General features: G+C 38.7%; 3 protein-coding genes across 4 annotated transcripts; 2 read left to right on the forward strand and 1 right to left on the reverse strand.

Annotated features, from left to right (window-relative positions):
- Positions 1-113: 113 nt before the first annotated feature.
- On the forward strand, positions 114-3,049 carry LOC131017596 (germin-like protein subfamily 2 member 1). The gene is made up of 2 exons (XM_057946403.1): positions 114-484; positions 2,354-3,049. The coding sequence occupies exons 1-2, from the start codon at positions 376-378 to the stop codon at positions 2,890-2,892; spliced, it is 648 nt and encodes a 215-aa protein (XP_057802386.1). The 5' UTR covers positions 114-375; the 3' UTR covers positions 2,893-3,049.
- Positions 3,050-9,615: 6,566 nt separating this feature from the next.
- LOC131017508 (uncharacterized) lies at positions 9,616-12,973 on the forward strand. The gene is made up of 2 exons (XM_057946264.1): positions 9,616-12,475; positions 12,574-12,973. The coding sequence occupies exons 1-2, from the start codon at positions 10,194-10,196 to the stop codon at positions 12,908-12,910; spliced, it is 2,619 nt and encodes an 872-aa protein (XP_057802247.1). The 5' UTR covers positions 9,616-10,193; the 3' UTR covers positions 12,911-12,973.
- LOC131017534 (uncharacterized) lies at positions 12,941-15,333 on the reverse strand. 2 transcript variants are annotated; one of them, XM_057946321.1, is made up of 4 exons: positions 14,046-15,333; positions 13,867-13,974; positions 13,588-13,779; positions 12,941-13,505 (listed from the first exon to the last, which is right to left on the reverse strand). In XM_057946321.1, exons 1-4 carry the CDS (start codon positions 15,330-15,332, stop codon positions 13,050-13,052), a joined length of 2,043 nt encoding a protein of 680 aa, XP_057802304.1. In that variant the 5' UTR covers position 15,333; the 3' UTR covers positions 12,941-13,049. The 2 variants fall into 2 exon arrangements, with proteins under 2 accessions (XP_057802304.1, XP_057802303.1); XM_057946320.1 differs by having other exon boundaries at positions 13,588-13,791.
- Between the last annotated feature and the right edge of the window lie 4,645 nt (positions 15,334-19,978).

Consider the following 19,978-nt stretch of genomic DNA (forward strand, 5'->3'; position numbering starts at 1 on the left):
TATTTAGTTGACCAAAGCTACGTGTCTCTAATCTATAATATAGAAGACCGCAGTCTAGAATGGAAATTACCATAAATTAGTGATATAATGATATTCCATCCACCTCATCCCTTTCTCTCTACGAAGGCGTGTTTCGTGCTTTTGCAAACACCCCACCCCCCACCCACCTCCTCACAGAAAATATTATAATAATTTATATTTTGTCAAGTTTCTAGAGAAGAGAGAATTCCTGACATTACTGTATAACTATTGCACCCATTTCCACCTAATCCCTTTACTTTTCTCTCAAACTCCTTACTCATTATTACATACTTTTCAAACACCCAACATACGCAGTTGAGCTCTTCTCCCAAATCAAAATTTCAAATCTCTGATATGGCTGTTTTCAGCCTGCTTCTAATCGTGGCTCTATTGGGGCTCAGCAACACAGTTTCTGCTGATCCAGATATGCTTCAAGATCTTTGTGTAGCTGATCTCACATCTGGTAATTCTCTCTCTCTCTCTCTAAAATACTGTTGCGGTCTTTTGTTTAGTCGAAGTCGTTAAGATTTACAGCGTCTGATTAAGATTAAGTAGATATTTAATTTATTAGGATTTCTTCCTTAAAGATTTGCCATATTTATCATTTAAGCTACCAATTACCAGGCTTCCTTATTTTAGATTATGTTGATTTTGTCTCGCTTACAGAATTTTCTTTTGGTTTGCTGTAATTATTATAGAAGATGTGTTTTTTTTTTCAAAATTAATAAGACGCCATTAAAAGTTCACTAGTTGTAGCTTCTCCACAAATTATTGATTTTAATTAATTAAAGCTGCGAGAAGGCCCCACCCTGTCCTACCTTCTTAGCTTTTACTATAATTAACTCCTTTCACCAAATACACACACATGTCCAGCTAAGTCCCTAATTTTCTCTTGACTTAAATTATTCTACTCATAAGTCGTCATCTCATTTTGGTCAATTGAATATTATAAAATAATAGATGAGTCAAATTTGTTTTATGTATATGCTCAACTTTCTCCAACTTTTTGAATGCGACTTTTAAAAAATGTTAGATAAGTGTGTTGTGAATAATGTTTAGATCTCACATTAAAAGTATGGAGTAGTGTTTAAAAATGTGTGGTGGAGTGAAGTTTAGATTTCACATTAATAAATTATATTGTGAGTGAAGTTTGGGTTCTACATTAAGGGCCTGTTTGACTTTTGAATTAAGGGCATATTGTGTATTTAACTTGTCTTAACTCTCGGTTTGGTATTTTAATTTGTCAAAAGTGAAGGCCCTAAAATTAAGGCTTGGCCCGGCCTTAAACACTGTTACACAGCGCAAATAGAACCGGAGCCCTCCCCCGGTTACAGTAGCTCGATGCTACAGTAATTATTGTTTAATTTTTCGTTCACACAATTGCCCCCAATTCCCATCACCACCAACACCACTTTGCCCTCGCCGACATCGCTGTTCCTCACCAACGTTCACCGGCGGTCAGTAGTTTTTTTTGAGGGGTTTTGCAGGGGAGGGAGGGATGCAGCGGTGGGCTGAATCTTCTTGGCGGTGGGACGGGCTGGCGCTGGAGGGAGTAAGGCGGCGATGCGCCGATTCTTATTGGCGGTGGGGCGGCGCTGGAGGGAGGGGGATTCGGCGGTGGGGTGAATCTTCGTAGCGGTGGGCGAGTCGGCGCTGGAAAGAGGGAGGCGGCTATGCGCCGATTCTTATTGGCGGCGCTGGAGGGAGGGAGGGGCTGAAGTGGGAGGAGATGAGTTGTTTCTTTTTTTGGGGTTTTGCAGGGGAGGGGGAGGCGGCGGTATGAATCTTCTTGGCGGTGGGCGACTCGGCGCTGGAGAGAGGGATGCGCTGCGCCGATTCTTGTTGGAGGTGGCGGCAGGCGCTGGAGGGAGGGAGAGAGGCAGTGATGGGGGGCGGGGGGGTTGAGATGGAGGTGGCGGCAGGGAGAGAGGCGGTGATGGGGTGGGGTGGGTGGGATTGAAGATGATGGGAGAGGGAGAGGTTGTAGCACAAATTTGGTTCTACGAAAATTTAACTTCTATTTTTTAATTTAAATTATCAAACAATTAATTCATGCTATCTAAATTTTAACCTTGATTTATCAAACACTAGGTTAAATTACATGGGTTTCATTTCCTACCATGGGCCTCCTAGTTAATAATTATCACTCCTTAACCTACATAATTTATCAAACACCCCCTAAAGTTATTATTGTGGATATTGTTTAAAAATAAAAAAGAAATATTTTTTGTGGATATACAAAAATGACAAAAAGAAATATTGATTGTGAACGTAAGAGTATATAATTATTTTTTATATTTACATTATCGAAATAAATGTTGAACCATAATAGGTGTGAAAGTGAACGGATACCCTTGCAAGGCAAACGTGACGGCGGAGGATTTCTTCTTCGCCGGAATCGCGAAACCCGGCGCCACCAACAACTCGATGGGGGCGCTGGTGACCGGCGCCAACGTGCAAAGGATCCCTGGGCTTAACACGCTGGGCGTGTCCCTTGCGCGCATCGACTACGCCCCCGGCGGACTGAACCCGCCGCACACGCACCCACGCGCCACCGAGGTGGTGTTCGTGCTAGAGGGGGAGCTTGACGTGGGGTTCATCACCACCGCCAATGTCCTCATCTCCAAATCCATCAAGCAAGGCGACGTCTTCGCCTTCCCCAAGGGCCTCGTCCACTTCCAGAAGAACAACGGCAAGATCCCCGCCGCCGTCATCTCCGCCTTCAACAGCCAGCTGCCCGGCACGCAGTCCATTGCCGCCACGCTTTTCGCCGCAACGCCGCCGGTGCCGGACAATGTCTTGACCAAGGCGTTCATGGTTGGGACCAAGGAAGTGGAGAAGATCAAATCCAAATTTGCGCCTAAAAGTTGATCGAGGAATTAATTCATTAATTTGCTTGATTTGTGGGATGGAATAATTTGGAAGTTTTTTTTGGTGTGTTTATTATAAGGGCAATGCATAACAATGATTTTCTTTCTTCTGTTGTAATGTAACAATGAATAATAAAATTTGAATTGTTTCTTCGAGAGATTATCTTTATCGATAAATTATCCATTTATCCAATCATTTGAAACATGATTTATAAAGTTTTAAATAAAAGTAGTTCTAATCATATAAAATCATTTCTTTCATTTGACGTCATTGTCACATTCTATTTTGTTACTCCCTATTATACCGAACCTTTTAACCAACGACGGATCGCTTACTACCGAGACATGCCTTACATGATACATGCTTTGAATAAAACACATCCAGCCAATAACCCTTATAACGTCTCTTACATGAATTAGTGTCGGTGGAGATCAATCCACCGAATCAACTAACAAGTATATGTACACAATTCTCAAACAATGTGTTAGGTAATAAAAAATCTCGCTTGATCCATGAATTGCGAGTTTCAAACATAACAGAGCACACAAAATATTTTATTTGATAAACAGTTTGCATTTCATGAAATATTTAAAGCTTATGTAACTCATTCATACATTTAAAAAGTAAATCCACCTGATTAGGCAAAGCCTGAAGATCATAAGCATAAAAAGTTGCCTTTAGAAAACAACGCTAATCCTCTTGATCCACAAAACCTACAAGAAATTCTATCATTAATAGGTAATGTGAAGCTAACTTAATGTCTTAGAGGATGGGCTAAACATTTCTGATTCATCACGCCGAGTTTCCAAAAATTTATTATATAAAACTTAAAAACTAAAATCTTGAGTAAAGGACGCCAACAATATCCTTGCTCGACTTTTCTTTAATAATTGGATTTATGAAAATCAATTTAAATCATAATGCAAATGCACTGATTTAATGACGTGTAAGTGACGTGTTTTACTTATGCTGTAAGTGACGTATCTTACTTATGTTGGTTCGGAAACATTGTGGTTTAAAAAAATAGATAAAACGTCGTCGTTTTAAGTACTGATTTAATAAAAAACCTTATTTTTCTCTTAATTTCATATGATCCATCTGTCCCGCTATTCATGACACGTTTCTTTTCAGCACGGAGATTAAGGAGAAGGAAGTAAGTAGAATAAAGAGTGTGGTCCACATGTTTAAGTTTGTGATTAAGGGATTAATAATTATTTCTATTTAATCAATATAAATAAAGACTTTATTTTTTTCTTTATTAATTTTATGACTTTATTTTTTTATTAATTTGATTTTTAATAACCAATAATTAAATCCCTCAGATTTTTTTTAAAACTGATCTGAAAAATGAAAAAACCAAACCATCTAAAATGGCGCCACAATAAAATGATGATATTTTAGAAAATGAAAAACTGATCTCCAACAACTGATATGAAAAATGAAATTTCAGAATCTGCACTTTTACCAAATGGCGCCACAATCAACCTGAAATTTCAGAATCTGCAATTTCATTAAAAATTTCAGAATATTTCAAATTTCATACAATTTTTGATTTTGGATATAAAGTTAAGCCCTTTATAAATAGAGCATACATTTCAATTTCTACAACATTCAAAAGCTAACTCCTAAAAAAAAAGCTACAGCATGGCTAGAAGAAAATATCTTTCTTCCTTTGAGAGAGCAGCCATCCTCAATCACCTTGACCTCGATCCATGTCTGTAAAGAACCCATCCATTCTCAATCATATGAATGTCCCTCTTTCGACATCCTTCGGTTAAATCCCTTAGATTTTGGAAATAAACTCACAGAGAAAGGCGACGACAGGCGAAAGACGAAGAGAGAAATAGATCTGATTTTGGGTAAGAGTTTACATCACTTGGATTTTTCTATCGAGGACGATGGTGGAGGCCAAATTGGCGAGAGACGAATGCAGAGGGGGCGTCGGCTTACACCCAAACAAGATTCCGAGGGACGGCAGACGAAGAGAGAGAGAGGTTTCAGGCGAAACCTTGGAGAGATGGAGATAGAGAGATTTAGGGTTTGAGAGCGGTGGACATGAAGAATGTCTAAAATGGAAATGACTTTTCACAATTTCAGTCAATTTCTTAGTCAGACGCGATTTTTACATAATTAACTTTGCTTTTTAATTAGGCTTTTACTTAGTGATTTAATTACCATTAACTACCCCCTTATTATTTCCTAAAATAGAAACGAACCATTATCGGTGGGACAACCCAAAATGGATACGTGCCATCAATTGCGGAACGGAGGGAGTAATAAGTAATTACTTAAAACATGCACATAATAATAATATTATTATGCAAATTCTTCTTTAAAAAAATTAATCAAACTAATTTATAGTCTGATTAAATAATAAGCGCAGTCCATTTTCTAAAATAATAAGGGCCGGAAGATAAATGAGAGAGCAGTCCATGCTAATAAAATCAGAGGTCCAATTAACGAAAATATAATAGGCCCATCTCACTGAGCCCATTTAAGGCCTTCAGCCCGAGCCCCCTACAGCCCAACCCTTCTTCCCTCTTTTTCTCAAACTCTGGGTCTCTTTCACAGAATCTGCTCAACACCACCGCAAATCCGTTCCTCCCTCTCTCAGCCAGAAATCCGCCACACACACTGGCCGCCGCCGCTACACCTTCTTCTCCGGCGAGGAAGGCCACCGGTCACCCATCTCCCTCGTCCTCCGTCCTCCCTTGGCGACGGCAAAGGCGCTTCCCACTCCAGCGAACGCGCCACCGCCACCGCTCCTGCCTCCCTCCTTTTCTCCTCACCTTCATCTCTCTCTAAACTCACACAGGGCAGCAACGACAAGGCCGCCGCCGCCTGAACCCTCTCTCCAAATTGCCCGCTTATTCACTTAAATCCCGGCAACGACGGCCCACAAGCCACCGCCGACCTTCGCCTCCAGTTACTACCATTTCAACTCTCAATATTTTATTTGTTTTAAATTGATTAATTCATCTTTCCATATATTCATATTGCTTCGTGCTTAGCAATGTGCAGGGCCGGCCAGCATAGGCGACCGACCGCCGGCCCAGCTCCCATGACTCTAAGCAAATATAATTTTTTTTTTTACTCAAATAATAACATATATAATTAAAAAGGTTAATAATGTTTTATGTTTCAAACTTTCAACATTTTCCATGAAATGTCCCGAACTTTCATGTTCTTCCAAAAAATCCTAAATTTACAATTTTTTCCATAAAATATCTCGCTATACAAAATTTGGTGATAGAAAGATAACCTTTCTCGCACGGATGAAATATTTTGAAAATCTCCATAGTTGGAAAATCATATTAGGAACAACTGTTGGTGGAAAATGTTGAAAGTCCGGGATTTTTTGTCATCTTTCAATCACCGAATTTTGTATAGCGAGACATTTTATGGAAAAAGTTGAAAGTTCGGGACTTTTTAGGAGAAAATGAAAGTTCGGAATATTTTATGAAAAATACTGAAAGTTCGGGACCTAAAACACTATTAATCCTAATTAAAATGATATACTCCCTCCATGTAATTTCTTTTGACTCAAATAATAACATACTAAATACATAATTAAAAGAGTATACTATCTCCATCCCTCAAATATTTCTTATCTTTATTTATTTTGACTCAAATAATAACATATATAATTAAAAGAGTATACTCCCTCCGCTCCTCAAACATTTCTTATCTTTTTATTTTGGGTCGTTTCCAAAGTATCTTTTTAATCTACTTTTAAAAATAATTGCATTCGCCTGAAAAATTATATTCATTTAATTAAAATAATTTTTTTAGATGGCCCAATATTTTAAAAATAAAAAATTCATATGCTAATAGTTTGACAATTTTATGTGTTGAAAATGATGTTCTAAATTTTTTTGAAACAAATAATATTATAAATGACTTTGCAAATAAGAAAATTAGGATCAATTATTTTATATAACTAATACTATATTGTATTTTTATATAATTGTCATACCATATTTTTATAATGGTAAATAGATGGCTCATTCTTGTTGTTTCGCCCCAGACCTTATTTTTGTCAGGACCGGCTCTGGTAATATGCGCCATTTTTCTTTTCTAATTTAGTGCTCGTTTGGTTTAAGTAGAGGAATGAAAAGGGAATGAAATTAAATAAAATAGTGAAATGGTAACAATAAGTAATTTATTGAGTGTTTGGTTTAACAATGGAAAAGAATGATTAGTAATAGATTTTAAATTTTTTGTTTCCCCTCTATTCTGTGGGGTAATAAATTGGGTCATTAGATTACCATCAAGTAAAGATAATGAGGTAATGAATTCAATTAATTGAATCTATTTCCAACTTCTAAAAACACTCAATCAAACGTGGACTTATAAGTGTATTCATATATCTTGGTTACTTTATGTAACATATATAGTGATTTTTGGAGATCCTAAGAATGATTTGATTCTATAATTACAATTTAGCTAGTTATTATTATTTAATACCGCGTGGCCATATCTGTTTTATCTTAAGGAATCTTCAATCTTGAAACCCTAATCAAAATTAGGTAGCAAAATTATTTAATGTGAACATTAAAGTCTACTGACCACGATATATGCAAGGACGAAATTAAATTATTTTATAGTAATTAATTACTTTATGATAATGACTGCAACTCCATTAATTTATGTTGTTTTCGAGGACATTGTATTATAGAAATGCCTGTTGGTTTTGTTGATAAACATACGATCGATATCTTGAAAACCATTACATCAAAAAAGTAAAATAAGAGTACTTAATAAAAAAAAATCACACTTATCTTGTACATCGGGATGTACGGTGCGGGCGGTCCTATTTGAATTAGTTTAGTTTGGTTTGAACTAGGGCTGCCACCGGTTCAGGAACCGCCGGTTCCGGGCCCGAACCGGCGGTTCAGGTTCGAAAAATTCATGAACCTTAACCGGCCCGTCTAAAATTTGAAGGGCCGGTTTTCGGACCCTGAACCGGCGGATCCGGGCCGGGCCGAAAATCGGCGGTTCCGGGCCGAAAACCGGCGGTTCTCGGGCTTTTCCTCATTTTTTTTTTTTTTTGAAAATTTTTGATCAAATGTATGTTCTCTATTTATAGTGTACTACACCTTGTAGAGAATCCTACATTTTTCAATGTGGGATAATTTCAACTTAATGTAGCTTCACTATTTATAGTGTACTACACATTATAGAGAATCCTACATTTTTCAATGTGGGATAATTTCAACTTAATGTAGCTTCTTATTTATAGTGTACTACACATTGTAGAGAATCCTACATTTTTCAAGGTGGGATAATTTTAACTTAATGTAGCTTCAATATTTATATTGTACTACACATTGTAAATAATCATATATTTTTCAATGTGAGATCACTCAACTTAAATTATCTATAGCATATATAGACTTTCATTCTTAATCATTCATTGGTCTTTTTAATTTGTCTAATGGCGTGAAGGTATAATGGTTACATTTTTTTATTTGAATTGGGAGATGGGGGAAAATGAATTCAAGGCCTCTTTATTAGTATATCAAATTTTTATTCGAATGGATGTATCATGGCACACTTATTTAAAATAATGTGTTTTTTAGTAGATTTGACATAATTACTTTTATTAATTTTGAAACCCCTCTTCTCTCAATCAAATTGTTGGACTAACATTAAATTATGGGAGAAAACCCATCAAATGAATCGTCAGGTATGGCTTTCAAAAAAATATTAGTAATCAAAATCAATTAATATTTTTTTAGGCCCTCAATTAATGATTAATTAATTTTTCTATAGAGTGTTCATAAAAGGGAGTCAAGAATCAACGATGAAAAGTAACATAAAATTAATCAATTGACTCTCTATTACAAAAAATATATGTTTTCAAATGTTTGATATAAGTATATAACTAAGGCACGTTATCGAAGGCATACATATGTCAATTGATGGTGCCAGGTATATTTCTAAGTTATAAGTTATAAGTTATATATTTATAAATTATAAGTTATAAGTTATATATTGAGGCAAAATTTAAAGTGCCCTTTCTCTTATGAATAATTTGAAAAATGCCCACCCTTATCATGCAAAACACTACATGCCCTAAATAAGTGAAGAACCGAAAATGCCCTTTGAATGTGATGGATGTGCATTGTTTTCCGCAAAAGTTCTTACACATCTATGACAAAAGTTGTTAAAGTGTAAGAAAAACATCAATTCATCAATTTAAACATTGAAATCGGTCAAATATGTGTTGGAACATGTGAAATACTGACAGAGAAAATAATATTTATTTATTTTTGAATTAAAATCGAAGGTTTTACAAGTAAATCGTAGGCTAATTAATCAATGGAAAATAAATACTAAAAATTAACACAATCGATATTAGCACTCAAAACACACATTGGAAAAAAAAAACAAGCGTCCGACCGGGAAAAACAAGTGTCCGACCGGACACAAGGTTTCACCGGGCGGATACATATATGTTCCGGTCGGATAGATGTTTTTTTGGTTCCTATGTGTGTTTTGAGTGCTAATATGGATTGTGTTAATTTTTTGTATTTATATTCCATCGATTAATTAGCCTTCAATTAAGGGACATAATTTTTTTTTTTTTGAATTGATGATAAACGACAAATATGATGTGAAATAGCTTTGTCAGTAAAGTATTCATGTCAAACACTCTAATTTCATTGAAAATCACGTGAAATGAAGGAATCTTTGTTTATATATGAGTGAATTCTCTCATTCTCTCATCCTCTCATCCGAACACTCAAAGTGAAAAAACACTCAAACTCATTAGAAATTCTAATATTTTCCAAGTGGTGAAGCTATTATTTGTGAATTCTCTCATCCGAACGTTTAAAGGTATGTCATTTTACGTTTGAAATGTAATTTAAGTTGGTTATTGTTTATTTTCAATGTTTTGTTTGATCCTATATGCTTATGTGAATTATTAGCATATTATAGCATACTATGATTTAAAGCCACGTTTGAAGGAAATACATGTGAATTAGAGCAAATTCTATCATGTTTTAAAGTATTAATTAGTAATTATTAGTTGCATTTTAGTTCTATACATATATATTGCTACATAACTCATGTTATTATGCTCGAAAATTATGTATCCGCCCGGACAAGTGTCCTTGAAAATGTGTCCGGCCGTGTGTAATTATATATCATGTAATACACGGCCGGACACATTTCCTCGGCTACTTCCCCGGGCGGATAGATGTTTTTCGAGTGTATTAACATGTTATATGTTGTATTTTAACATTGTATTCCATTTACATCATATATTTATTTATTTATTATTTTTTCTGTAGATGAATGAATATGGGAGATACTTTGTGGTTAATTATGGAGGTGCCTTCAATGGTTATGAGTACATCGGCGGCTCTTCTAAGAATTTGCATATTTTCGGAGACACAATGGCCAGTACGGTGTACATGATAAATTACCTGATGATGGAGAATTCATTGAGCACTAATTACAGCTTGTATTATTTGACGAAGAGATTAAATGGCAGGGTATACAGTAAAAATATTCTTGCCGATGACAATGATTTACTTCAGTTGCTGGCGTCGCAGCCACATTTTCCTGAGATTTATGTTGTTGAAGACGATTACAGTGGAGGAGTGTATGTTCCTTCGTTCGATCTCCCTCAATCTTCCGGGTATGGAGGTGAATCCAGTGCAACATTCGAAGGTGGGGACGGATTGGAAGCAATCCAAAGATATGCTTATTTAGACCTATCAGCCGGAGATTCACCGGCGCAACAAAGTGTTGAACCGTCGGTCACTTGGGGTAATGATCAGTCAACGGGTTGGCCTTCATGGGATGAGCCAAATCCGTACCAGTACGATCGCCTAATAACTGATCGTTGTTGGGGTCCAGCTGATGATCAATATACGTACGAGCCTCAGTTCGTGGAGGATGCTGGTAATGTAGATGAAGATTATGTTCCATCGTCTGAAGCCGAGACTGATACAAGCGCCTCTGAAGACTTGTCGGAGACAGAGAACGTGAGAAGGGCGGGGATTGAATATGCAGGTTGGCAGAATTTGCAGATCGACGAGGATGATGACGAACAGGTTCCTGGAGCAGATGAACTAACTAATTGGTTAGTACCGGTTATCCCGTTGGACGCCGCAGCGGCACTTGTGGATATTGAAGATTATCAGCTATTGCCTCGGGAGTTGTCAAAGAATATGTATTTCAATAGCAAAGATGATCTGATCGTTGCAATCGGTCTGTGGAACATGAAGCAGGGCAAGGAATTTTCTGTCAGCAAATCAGACAGCAGACGAGTCTACTTCAAATGCAAGCATTCAGATACGTGCCCCTTCAAGCTCCATGCATCGTCACAAGATGGAGTCATTTGGGGAGTGTATAAGTTCACCAATGAGCACTCATGCGACGGTGAGCTAGGGCGCGTAGCGCGAATAAAGGCCCCCGCAAAAGTCGTCGCAACATATTTAGCACAGAAGATACACGACGATTGCGAGATCTTGAAGCCGAAGGCCATCCAGCTGGAGCTGCGACGTGAGTTTGGCGTACAGATCAAGTACGATGTTGCATTGCGAGCCCGTAATCGAGCCACTGAGATGGTTTATGGTCGACATGATCAGTCCTTCGAGATGCTGCCCAAGTACTTATACATGTTGAGACAATCCAATCCCGGTTCGAGGGTGGAGTGGGAAGTTGACGATGATGGCCGATTCAAACACTTATTTGTTGCTCTTGCAGCTTCGGCTACCCCTTTCATGTTCAGTTTACGGCCAGTGATTGTCGTCGATGGCACACACTTGAAAGGCAAGAATAGGGGTATTTTGTTTGTTGCAGTGACGAAGGACGGCAACGAGAGTTTGTTCCCACTCGCGTATGGTGTTGGCCCGAAAGAAAACGATGAATCGTGGAGTTATTTCATGTCACGCATTCGACGTGTTTATGGCCAAGCCGATCCACTTTTGATTGTCTCTGATCAGCATATCTCCATTGCCAATGCTATCAGGAATGAGTTACCAAATGCAACCCACGGCCTATGCTACTACCATTTGCAAAATAACCTGAAGCATTACGGTAAGGCAGTGGTCGAGGTGTATCGACAAGCTGCATTTGCGTACGAGAAGTCCGACTTCAATAGGGCTATGAACGCCCTGAAGGTTATGAAGAGAGCCGCGTACGATAAACTAATGGGGATTGGGCCGGAGAAGTGGGCTCGTTCGATGTGTCCTATGCCTGTGCGACGCTACAGTTTTATGACATCAAATGCTGCTGAAGCTTTTAATTCCAGATTGTTGTGGGCAAGAAGACTTCCTATATGCTCGATGTTAGAGGCAATCAGAATTGTTATTGAGAAATGGTTCAGCGAGCGACTAAGGGCTGCACAACAAATCGAGCAAGGCTTGACTGTTGAGGCTGGTAAAAGGGTAGCTATTGAAGTCCAAAAAAGTCGTCGATACACTGCACAAAGGTTGAGTGGCATGAAGTATAAGGTGCAAACTGCTGACAGAAGCTTCAAGGTGGATCTAGAGAAGAAAAAATGCGAATGTCGAGTATTTCAGCTAGACCAACTGCCCTGTTCTCATTCAATCGCTGCAATAAGGTACGATCATGAAATGATTACTGTCGGGTTCATTGAAATGTAAATATGTTCTAATGTTCGTTATATTGATTACTATCGGAGTTTGTTTGTTTTTATAGTGAAGCCGGTGATACGATCGCGGAGTATGTAGACTCGTACTACACGAATGACTTTCTTATCGATACTTACTCTCGCGAAGTTAATAATCTCCCGCCGAGACGCCAGTGGTTGGTTCCCGAGCACATCGCTGAGCAGGTTGTATTACCTCTGATTGTAAAAGGTCAAGCGGGGCGCCCAAAAGAAGGTAGACATCGAGGTGGTGGTGAAGGCACCAGCACACAAGCCGATGAGTCTTCTAGTATCAGGCGTCGTAAACCAAAGAAGTGCAGCATCTGCCATGAAGAAGGACACAGCAAGAGAACGTGCGCTGGCAGGGCGACTGAGCCCAGGGAGTAGTGGGATGTATTTGTGTGCTGTAACAGTTAATGATATTGATTGAATTATCTTATTATTCGATAAGCTGGAATGATTTACAGGAAATAATGCTCGTTGAATAACCAAATAGAAGCACACATTAATGTAACAATATACAAAACTATGCAAAACCAAGTCTAGTGATACGATGTGTCCTAGTTTCACACAACGAAAATATAGATCTAGCAATCTTGGCCCTGTATGCCGCCACGTTGTGGTTACCCCACTCAATGGATGGAGAGCCAGATATCAGTCGTTCTGCATACATGCAGACGAAAGGCCCGCAGCTGACAGAGTCCTGCTGGTGAAACTGAACCTCCGCTGGAGCAAACACCGCCGTCATAAGTGGGTACTTCTCCTTTGCCACTGTCGAATCAATGGATGTGTCGTCTAGCCACCTCGCCAACTGAAGGACAATTGGCAACAATCTCAGTAAAGGCAGTAGTTCACCAACTCGACCATCCTGCTGTCGAGGTGATAGCTTGTGGAATACTGGGTCATAGACCTCGCAAACCAATTCTCCTAACCGGATCCGACATAGGACAAAATGGTGGCCAATTATGACTGGCATGAGAACCTATGACAAACCACAATGAATTGATAAGAAACAACATATAAAGCACAAATGACTAATGACAAATAATTATTTAACTGATTACCTGTGTGGCATCCATCCATCCTATATGACCAGGAGGAAGTTCATGGCCCTTAACGGCTTTTCCACGTATTTGGCAGAGCCAGTCTATCCGGGGCTGCCAACCATCAGCTACTGCTCCATGCGTCAATATATGATACTCCTCTGGAGTAAACTCACTTCTTGCCCACTTCTCCAATAGAGCGTCCCACTCGCCCTGGAGGTATATCTACAGATCAATAGAAGTAATTAATAATTTATATTCGCACCAATGAAAACATACAAATAATGAAAGTTTACTTACAAACCAATCCGTGTCTAATATGATTGTGTTATTCATATCTACGTCATCCAGTAAATCTGCTGAAGCTCGAAGTCTATTTCTCAAGCTTAAGAAATACAAGTCAATATCCTGCAACAAAGTTAAAATCAATAAGTTAGTAGAAAGTAATTTAACAATGTTAAAATCAATAGATTATTTACCCCAGTTGTGAATTCCTGGCTGACATTATCCACCCGCGCGAAGTCGTCGTACTCCCGCAAACCACCACTTGCCTTGACATAAATCTCACGACCCCTACCCTCTCGGCACCTAGCCATCCACTTCTCATAATGGTCACTGCAGACTTGTGTCACTGGACGTGGCATTTGGCTATTAACCCAAGGCGATCGCTGATAGTTAGACGGACGCCTCACCCTCTGACTGCGATGCGGGGGCTCTGCTGGCGGCTGCTCTGCCGGCGGCTGCTCTGCTGGCGGCTGCTCTGCCGGCGGCTGCTCTAGGTGCTGCAGCAGCAGTACCTGTGGCTGCTCTGCCTGTGGCTCAGGCTCCTCCGTCTGAGCCTGTCCTGCCGAACTGGACTGTCCCCACTCATGTGGTGCAATAGAAGTGAGCGGTTCAACAAAGAATATCGGGGTCTCTGTTCTATACTGCGGCTTCAGGAATGGGGAAGACCAATGAGGGTAGACCTGGGTCGACCAGTCAAAAGTTTGCTCCGCCGGTGTGTAGTCGCCCTGAACAGACTGATTCATGGCCCGCCACTGCTCGTCGTAATCCTGGGTCTCTGGATGGCGTGGTTCCTCACCGCGGGGGTCGTCGTCGCAGGAACGTGAATGACGAGCCGGCTCTGAAGCGTCGGGCCCTGAAGCACTGGGTGGAGGAGACCGTCGCTGTGGAGGAGACCGTGGCTGTGGAGGATCAGGGGACCGTCGCTGGTCATCATCATCAGGGGAGTCGGGCACTCGGAAATGTTTGCTCTTCTTGCACCTATCCTTTTTACCCTTGCTCTTCAGTTTCTCCACGAATTTGCCGAAGGCCTTCTTAATCTCCTGACGGATCGTCTTCTTCACCCACTTACGATCCACCTCACCCTCGCTGGGACTGGATACAGTCCGAGATCCGCTCGACGATGAAGAAGTATGCGGCGCTGGGCGCTTGCCCGGATCTACTGAATGACGAGCCGGCTCGTGGGGTCGAGCATCCCTCACAGGGCGCGAGCCCGGATCTACTGAATGACGAGCCGGCTCGTGCTGTCGAGCATCCCTCACAGGGCCCCGGACACTGTGACTGCGAGTCGTACGAGGCTGTCTAGGTACATCCTCCTCGTCCCCGCGCTCCTCCACAACACGGGCTCCGGTGCCCTGTGGAAATTGGACACCCCGAGCTAATGGGTTGTCGGGGGGCCTGAAGCTCACCGAGAGTTCGCCCGGTGTCAGCGCTGATATGAAGTAGTGACTCGACAGATCGTCAGCATCGGGCTCCAGGGGCATGACACCATCCTAGAAAGCAACAAAGATAATATATTAGAACATAAGTAAAACCAGTAACGGTGTGGAGGATAATCTTAAATAACTGATTACCTGTCCCTCGAATAGATCGCGCAGACCGTGAAGCTTCGGCTTACCCCTGAAAGTCCATCTCAAACACCGAGGGTGCGCTGTCGGATCACCGCTAGATGCTGCGACCATGTGTCCGAAGCCCGGGACGCGCTCCAATGCCCAGACATATAAAGCCCACGAAGGACCGTAGAAGTGATACTTCTCGCCCTTTCCTGTCTCTCTCGTATAATGGCATAACATCTTATACGAATACGCGCCCCAGGGGAATCTATCAAAAGCAGCCAGATCATCCACCAAAACCCAAAGCCACGGCTGTACCCGCGCATCCAACCCAAGAACAAGGGTGTGAGCCACACACACGAGGACAGCACGAAGGTACAGGCTCCCATCCTCATCATCCACTCGACGATCCAAATCGCACACGCGTTTGATGAGCGACTGTATGGTCATGCTTCGCGTACCGCAGAATCGTTGGTATGCCTCCACGCGACTGCAGTCGTGCTGTAATGTCGCATCGAACCTCGATCCCCCGAAATTGAGCCCAGTCACTAATGCGTAGTCCGCAGGGGAAAATCTGACTCGTGCTCCGCACAGAAAGAAGCAGATCTCATTTTCTTCTGACACAATCTGCCTCGATACAATCTGGTGTAATGCTTTATTGCTCTTCGCGCCGGGCCTCCAATCAGTGAAATGCCCAAAACATGATGCTCTAAATCTTCCCAATAAATCTGAATTGCACTGTTCGCCGACCACATTTAAAGTTTCAACCAGGTCCGGAAAATGTGAATCCCTATAGTAGGTGCTGATAGCAACCTCCGTCTGGTCTATAGTGTCGCGACGAAGATATGGGACATTCGCCTATTCATTTACAAAATGAATACCATATTAAATTCAGTAAAAAAATTAAAAAATAATACAAATAGGCATAATTAAATAACTACAAGAAATCAATACCAACCAATTTAATTAAACTGCAATTTAATACTAAATTCAGTAAAATTCAGTAATATTAAACTGCAATTAAATTCCGCAAAATATTAAAATTCAATAATTCAGTAAAATACTAAAATTCGAGAAAAATAGTCAAATTCAGTAAAATATTAACATAGTAATTCAGTAAATTCAGTAATATTAAACTGCAATTAAATTCAGTAAAATTCAGCAATTTAATATTAAATTCAGTAAAATTCGAGTAATTCAGCAATTTAATATTAAATTCAGTAAAAATTCAGTAAAATATTAAACTGCAATTAATACCAAGCAATTTAATTAAATTCAGTAAAATATTAAAAAACTGCAATTTAATTAATACCAAGAAATAACAGTTTCATTAGTTAATAATTCAACAATTATAATTAAATTAAATTCAGTAAAATAGTAATAATTAACATAAACATACAGATAGACGGAAAAAAGTATTTTATACCTATATAACAACTATCCGGCCGGCGAAGTGTCCGGTAAAATGAATCCGGCCGGGTACATTTCAGATTGAAACTGTCCCGGCCGGACTCATTATTCCGGGCATAGTGCCGGCCGGGTAGTTGTTCTATCGGCATAAAATACTTTAATTTATTAAATCGCACAAACCCCACATACACAATGCAATTATAATTACTTAAACAAATATTTCAGATTGAAACAAATTCAGTAATACCCAACAAAACTCGCAATAATAATTACTTAACCAAATATAATTAAATTAAATTCAGTAAATTACTAACTGATTAATATAAACATACAGATAATTAAAATGGAATATTTTATGCTAAAAAACGATCGGTCCGGCCGGTGAAGTTCCCGGAAAACTCAATCCGGTCGTATATTTCATTTAAATAATGAATTCGGCCGGACCGATTTATCAGGCCACTTCACCGGCCGGACCGATCGGTTTTTAGCATAAATTATTCTATTCTATTCAATTTCATGAAAATTAAAAATAAAAACCTGTGAAGAAGATGCCATTGATGAGTACGACGTGCTTCAATATTTTGAACTCTCTCGGTGGGTAAAAAAAAGTGAAGAAGCCGATATGTGTGGTGAGTAAAAAACCCTAGTGAAGGAAGGTAAATATAGTGGTGTTAAAAGCTTCGAAAAAAATGTGATTGAAGCCGATTGTATCGGCTTTATGTCTATCAAAAGAGAATCAAATTTTTTAGAAAGATATTTTTGACCTTTATGTATCGGTTGTTGCAAAATTCACTTGGTAACATGCATGATTTTTTTGGGTAACACGCATGCATTTAATTGGGACGGATTTTGAGTGTGTATATATATATATATATATATTTTAAATTTAAAGATATGGATTAATTAACACGATATATATAGTGTTATATACTATATATCAACATTCAAGAATAACACAATATATACAAATAATTTCAAAGAATATATGTATTGAAATTAAGATATTAAAGGGAAAAAAAATAAAAAATTTAAGATAGATACGCATGGATATATATTATTAGCTTCTTGATTTTTTTTTTTTTTATGAAATTGAATAAACTATAATATTTTATGCCTAAATAATATCTATCCGGCCGGTAATTTTCAAGGAAAAATGTATCCGGCCGGGTCATTGTTTTTCGGAAATGTACCCGGTCGGATACATTTATCTGGCCATTTCACCGGCCGGATCGATGGTATATCAACATAAAAGTGTTTTTTCTATCTATTGCTATCTTTATATTAATTTTTACTATTTTGCTGAATTTAATTTAATATATTGTTTAAGTGTTAATTAGTGTCCGGTCGATAATATTTACACTTTAAATTATCCGGTCGATAATATATATACAGTTTAAAAAAATCATATTACACACTCAGTGTGTAATCATTTCGGTCAACATCACAAATTATTGTACAAAAATGCATTGGAACTTAAAAATGTGTAAGATTGTGTAAGAAGACCGAAATGATTACTTAAGATGTTGACCCACTCAAGGGTTAATTAGTAATTTAGGGCATGGATAGCTTGTATGATAAGGGTGGGCATTTTTCAAAATATGAATAAGGAATGGGGCACTTTTGCCTATTAACACTTATATATTTATAAGTTATAAGTTATAATATATTACATGAGAATTGAATTGAAATAAAATAAAGGAAAAATAATTAACACATTGAGAACCAAAAATTCAAATAAATTCATAAAAATAGATATCTTTATTGAATTTATTCTACGTACCAAAAGAATATTACAAGGATACAAATTACATAATCTTTAAAATTGAATAGGTAAACTAACTAATATTAACTAATTGATCCCTAGACCTTATAAGTTATAAGTTACATATTTATAAGTTATATATTTAGAAGTTATAAGTTATTACATGAATATAAGTTATATATTTATAAGTTAGGTTGAGTGATCCCATATTGAAAAATGTAGGATTCTTTATAATGCGTAGTACATTATAGATAGTGAAGCTACATTATCCCACATTGAAAAATGTAGGATTCTCTACCATGTGTAGTACACTATAAATAGTGAAGCTACATTATCCCACATTGAAAAATGTAGGATTTTCTACCATGTGTAGTACACTATAAATAGTGAAACTACATTTAGTTAAAATTATTAGGATTTGAATATAAAATTAAAAAAATAAAAAATTGGCCGGGCCCGGCGGTTCAGGGCCGAACCGGCGGGCCGGACCGGCGGTTCAGGGTTGGCAACCCTATGAACCTTAACCGGCCCGGATAACTGGCGGTTCGGCCCTGAACCGGCCCGTTGGTCAACGGTCCGGGCCGGAACCGTTGACCGGCGGGCCGGTTCAGGGTCGAACCGCCGGTTCCGGTCGGCCCTTGGCAACACTAGTTTGAACAGGTTCAGCATTTTTTTTTGGCCTTAAGCCTTCTCGAACTATTCAAGAGTATCCATTTGCAAACATGTCATTTACATGTATCAAGATTATTATTTGTAATATATCATTTATTTTTATGCAAAGTATATTATTTAATTTTTATGGAAAACATCATTTGATTTATACAAAGTACCATTTATATACATTAAAAGAATTATTTTTAATTATTAAAAATATCATTTATAATGTATCATTTGAAAAGTGCAATTTGTATTTAATAATAAAAATGTCATTTGTTAGTAAAAATATCATTTGCTTTAGTCGGAAAAATAGACCAAAAGAAAAAATTGGCGAAGAAACAATATTGGATGGACCTGGTCGGGTCAACGGGTCTGGAACTAGGACTGAGCAGGATTGATCCATTTGCACGGTGCAGACAGATGTACTGGGAGACCACCTCAGAAATGTTGTATGTTTCTTTTGTTATTATTACTCCCTCCGTCCCACGAATCTTGACATGTTTTCCTTTTTGGGCCGTCCCACGAATCTTGACATGTTTCTTTTTTGGGTAATAATTATTACATTCTCTCTCCTACTTTATTACCTTTATTATATTCTCTCTCCTATTTTATCACTTTTATTACCTTCTCTCTCATACTTTATCAATTTTATACTTTATTAATTACACACTTAAAACACTAATCTACAACTCCTTAATTCCCGTGCCGAACCCAAACGTGTCAAGACTCGCGGGACGAAGGGAGTACA

This window comes from Salvia miltiorrhiza, chromosome 3, assembly GCF_028751815.1.
Source record: "Salvia miltiorrhiza cultivar Shanhuang (shh) chromosome 3, IMPLAD_Smil_shh, whole genome shotgun sequence".
Classification (NCBI taxonomy): domain Eukaryota; kingdom Viridiplantae; phylum Streptophyta; class Magnoliopsida; order Lamiales; family Lamiaceae; genus Salvia; species Salvia miltiorrhiza.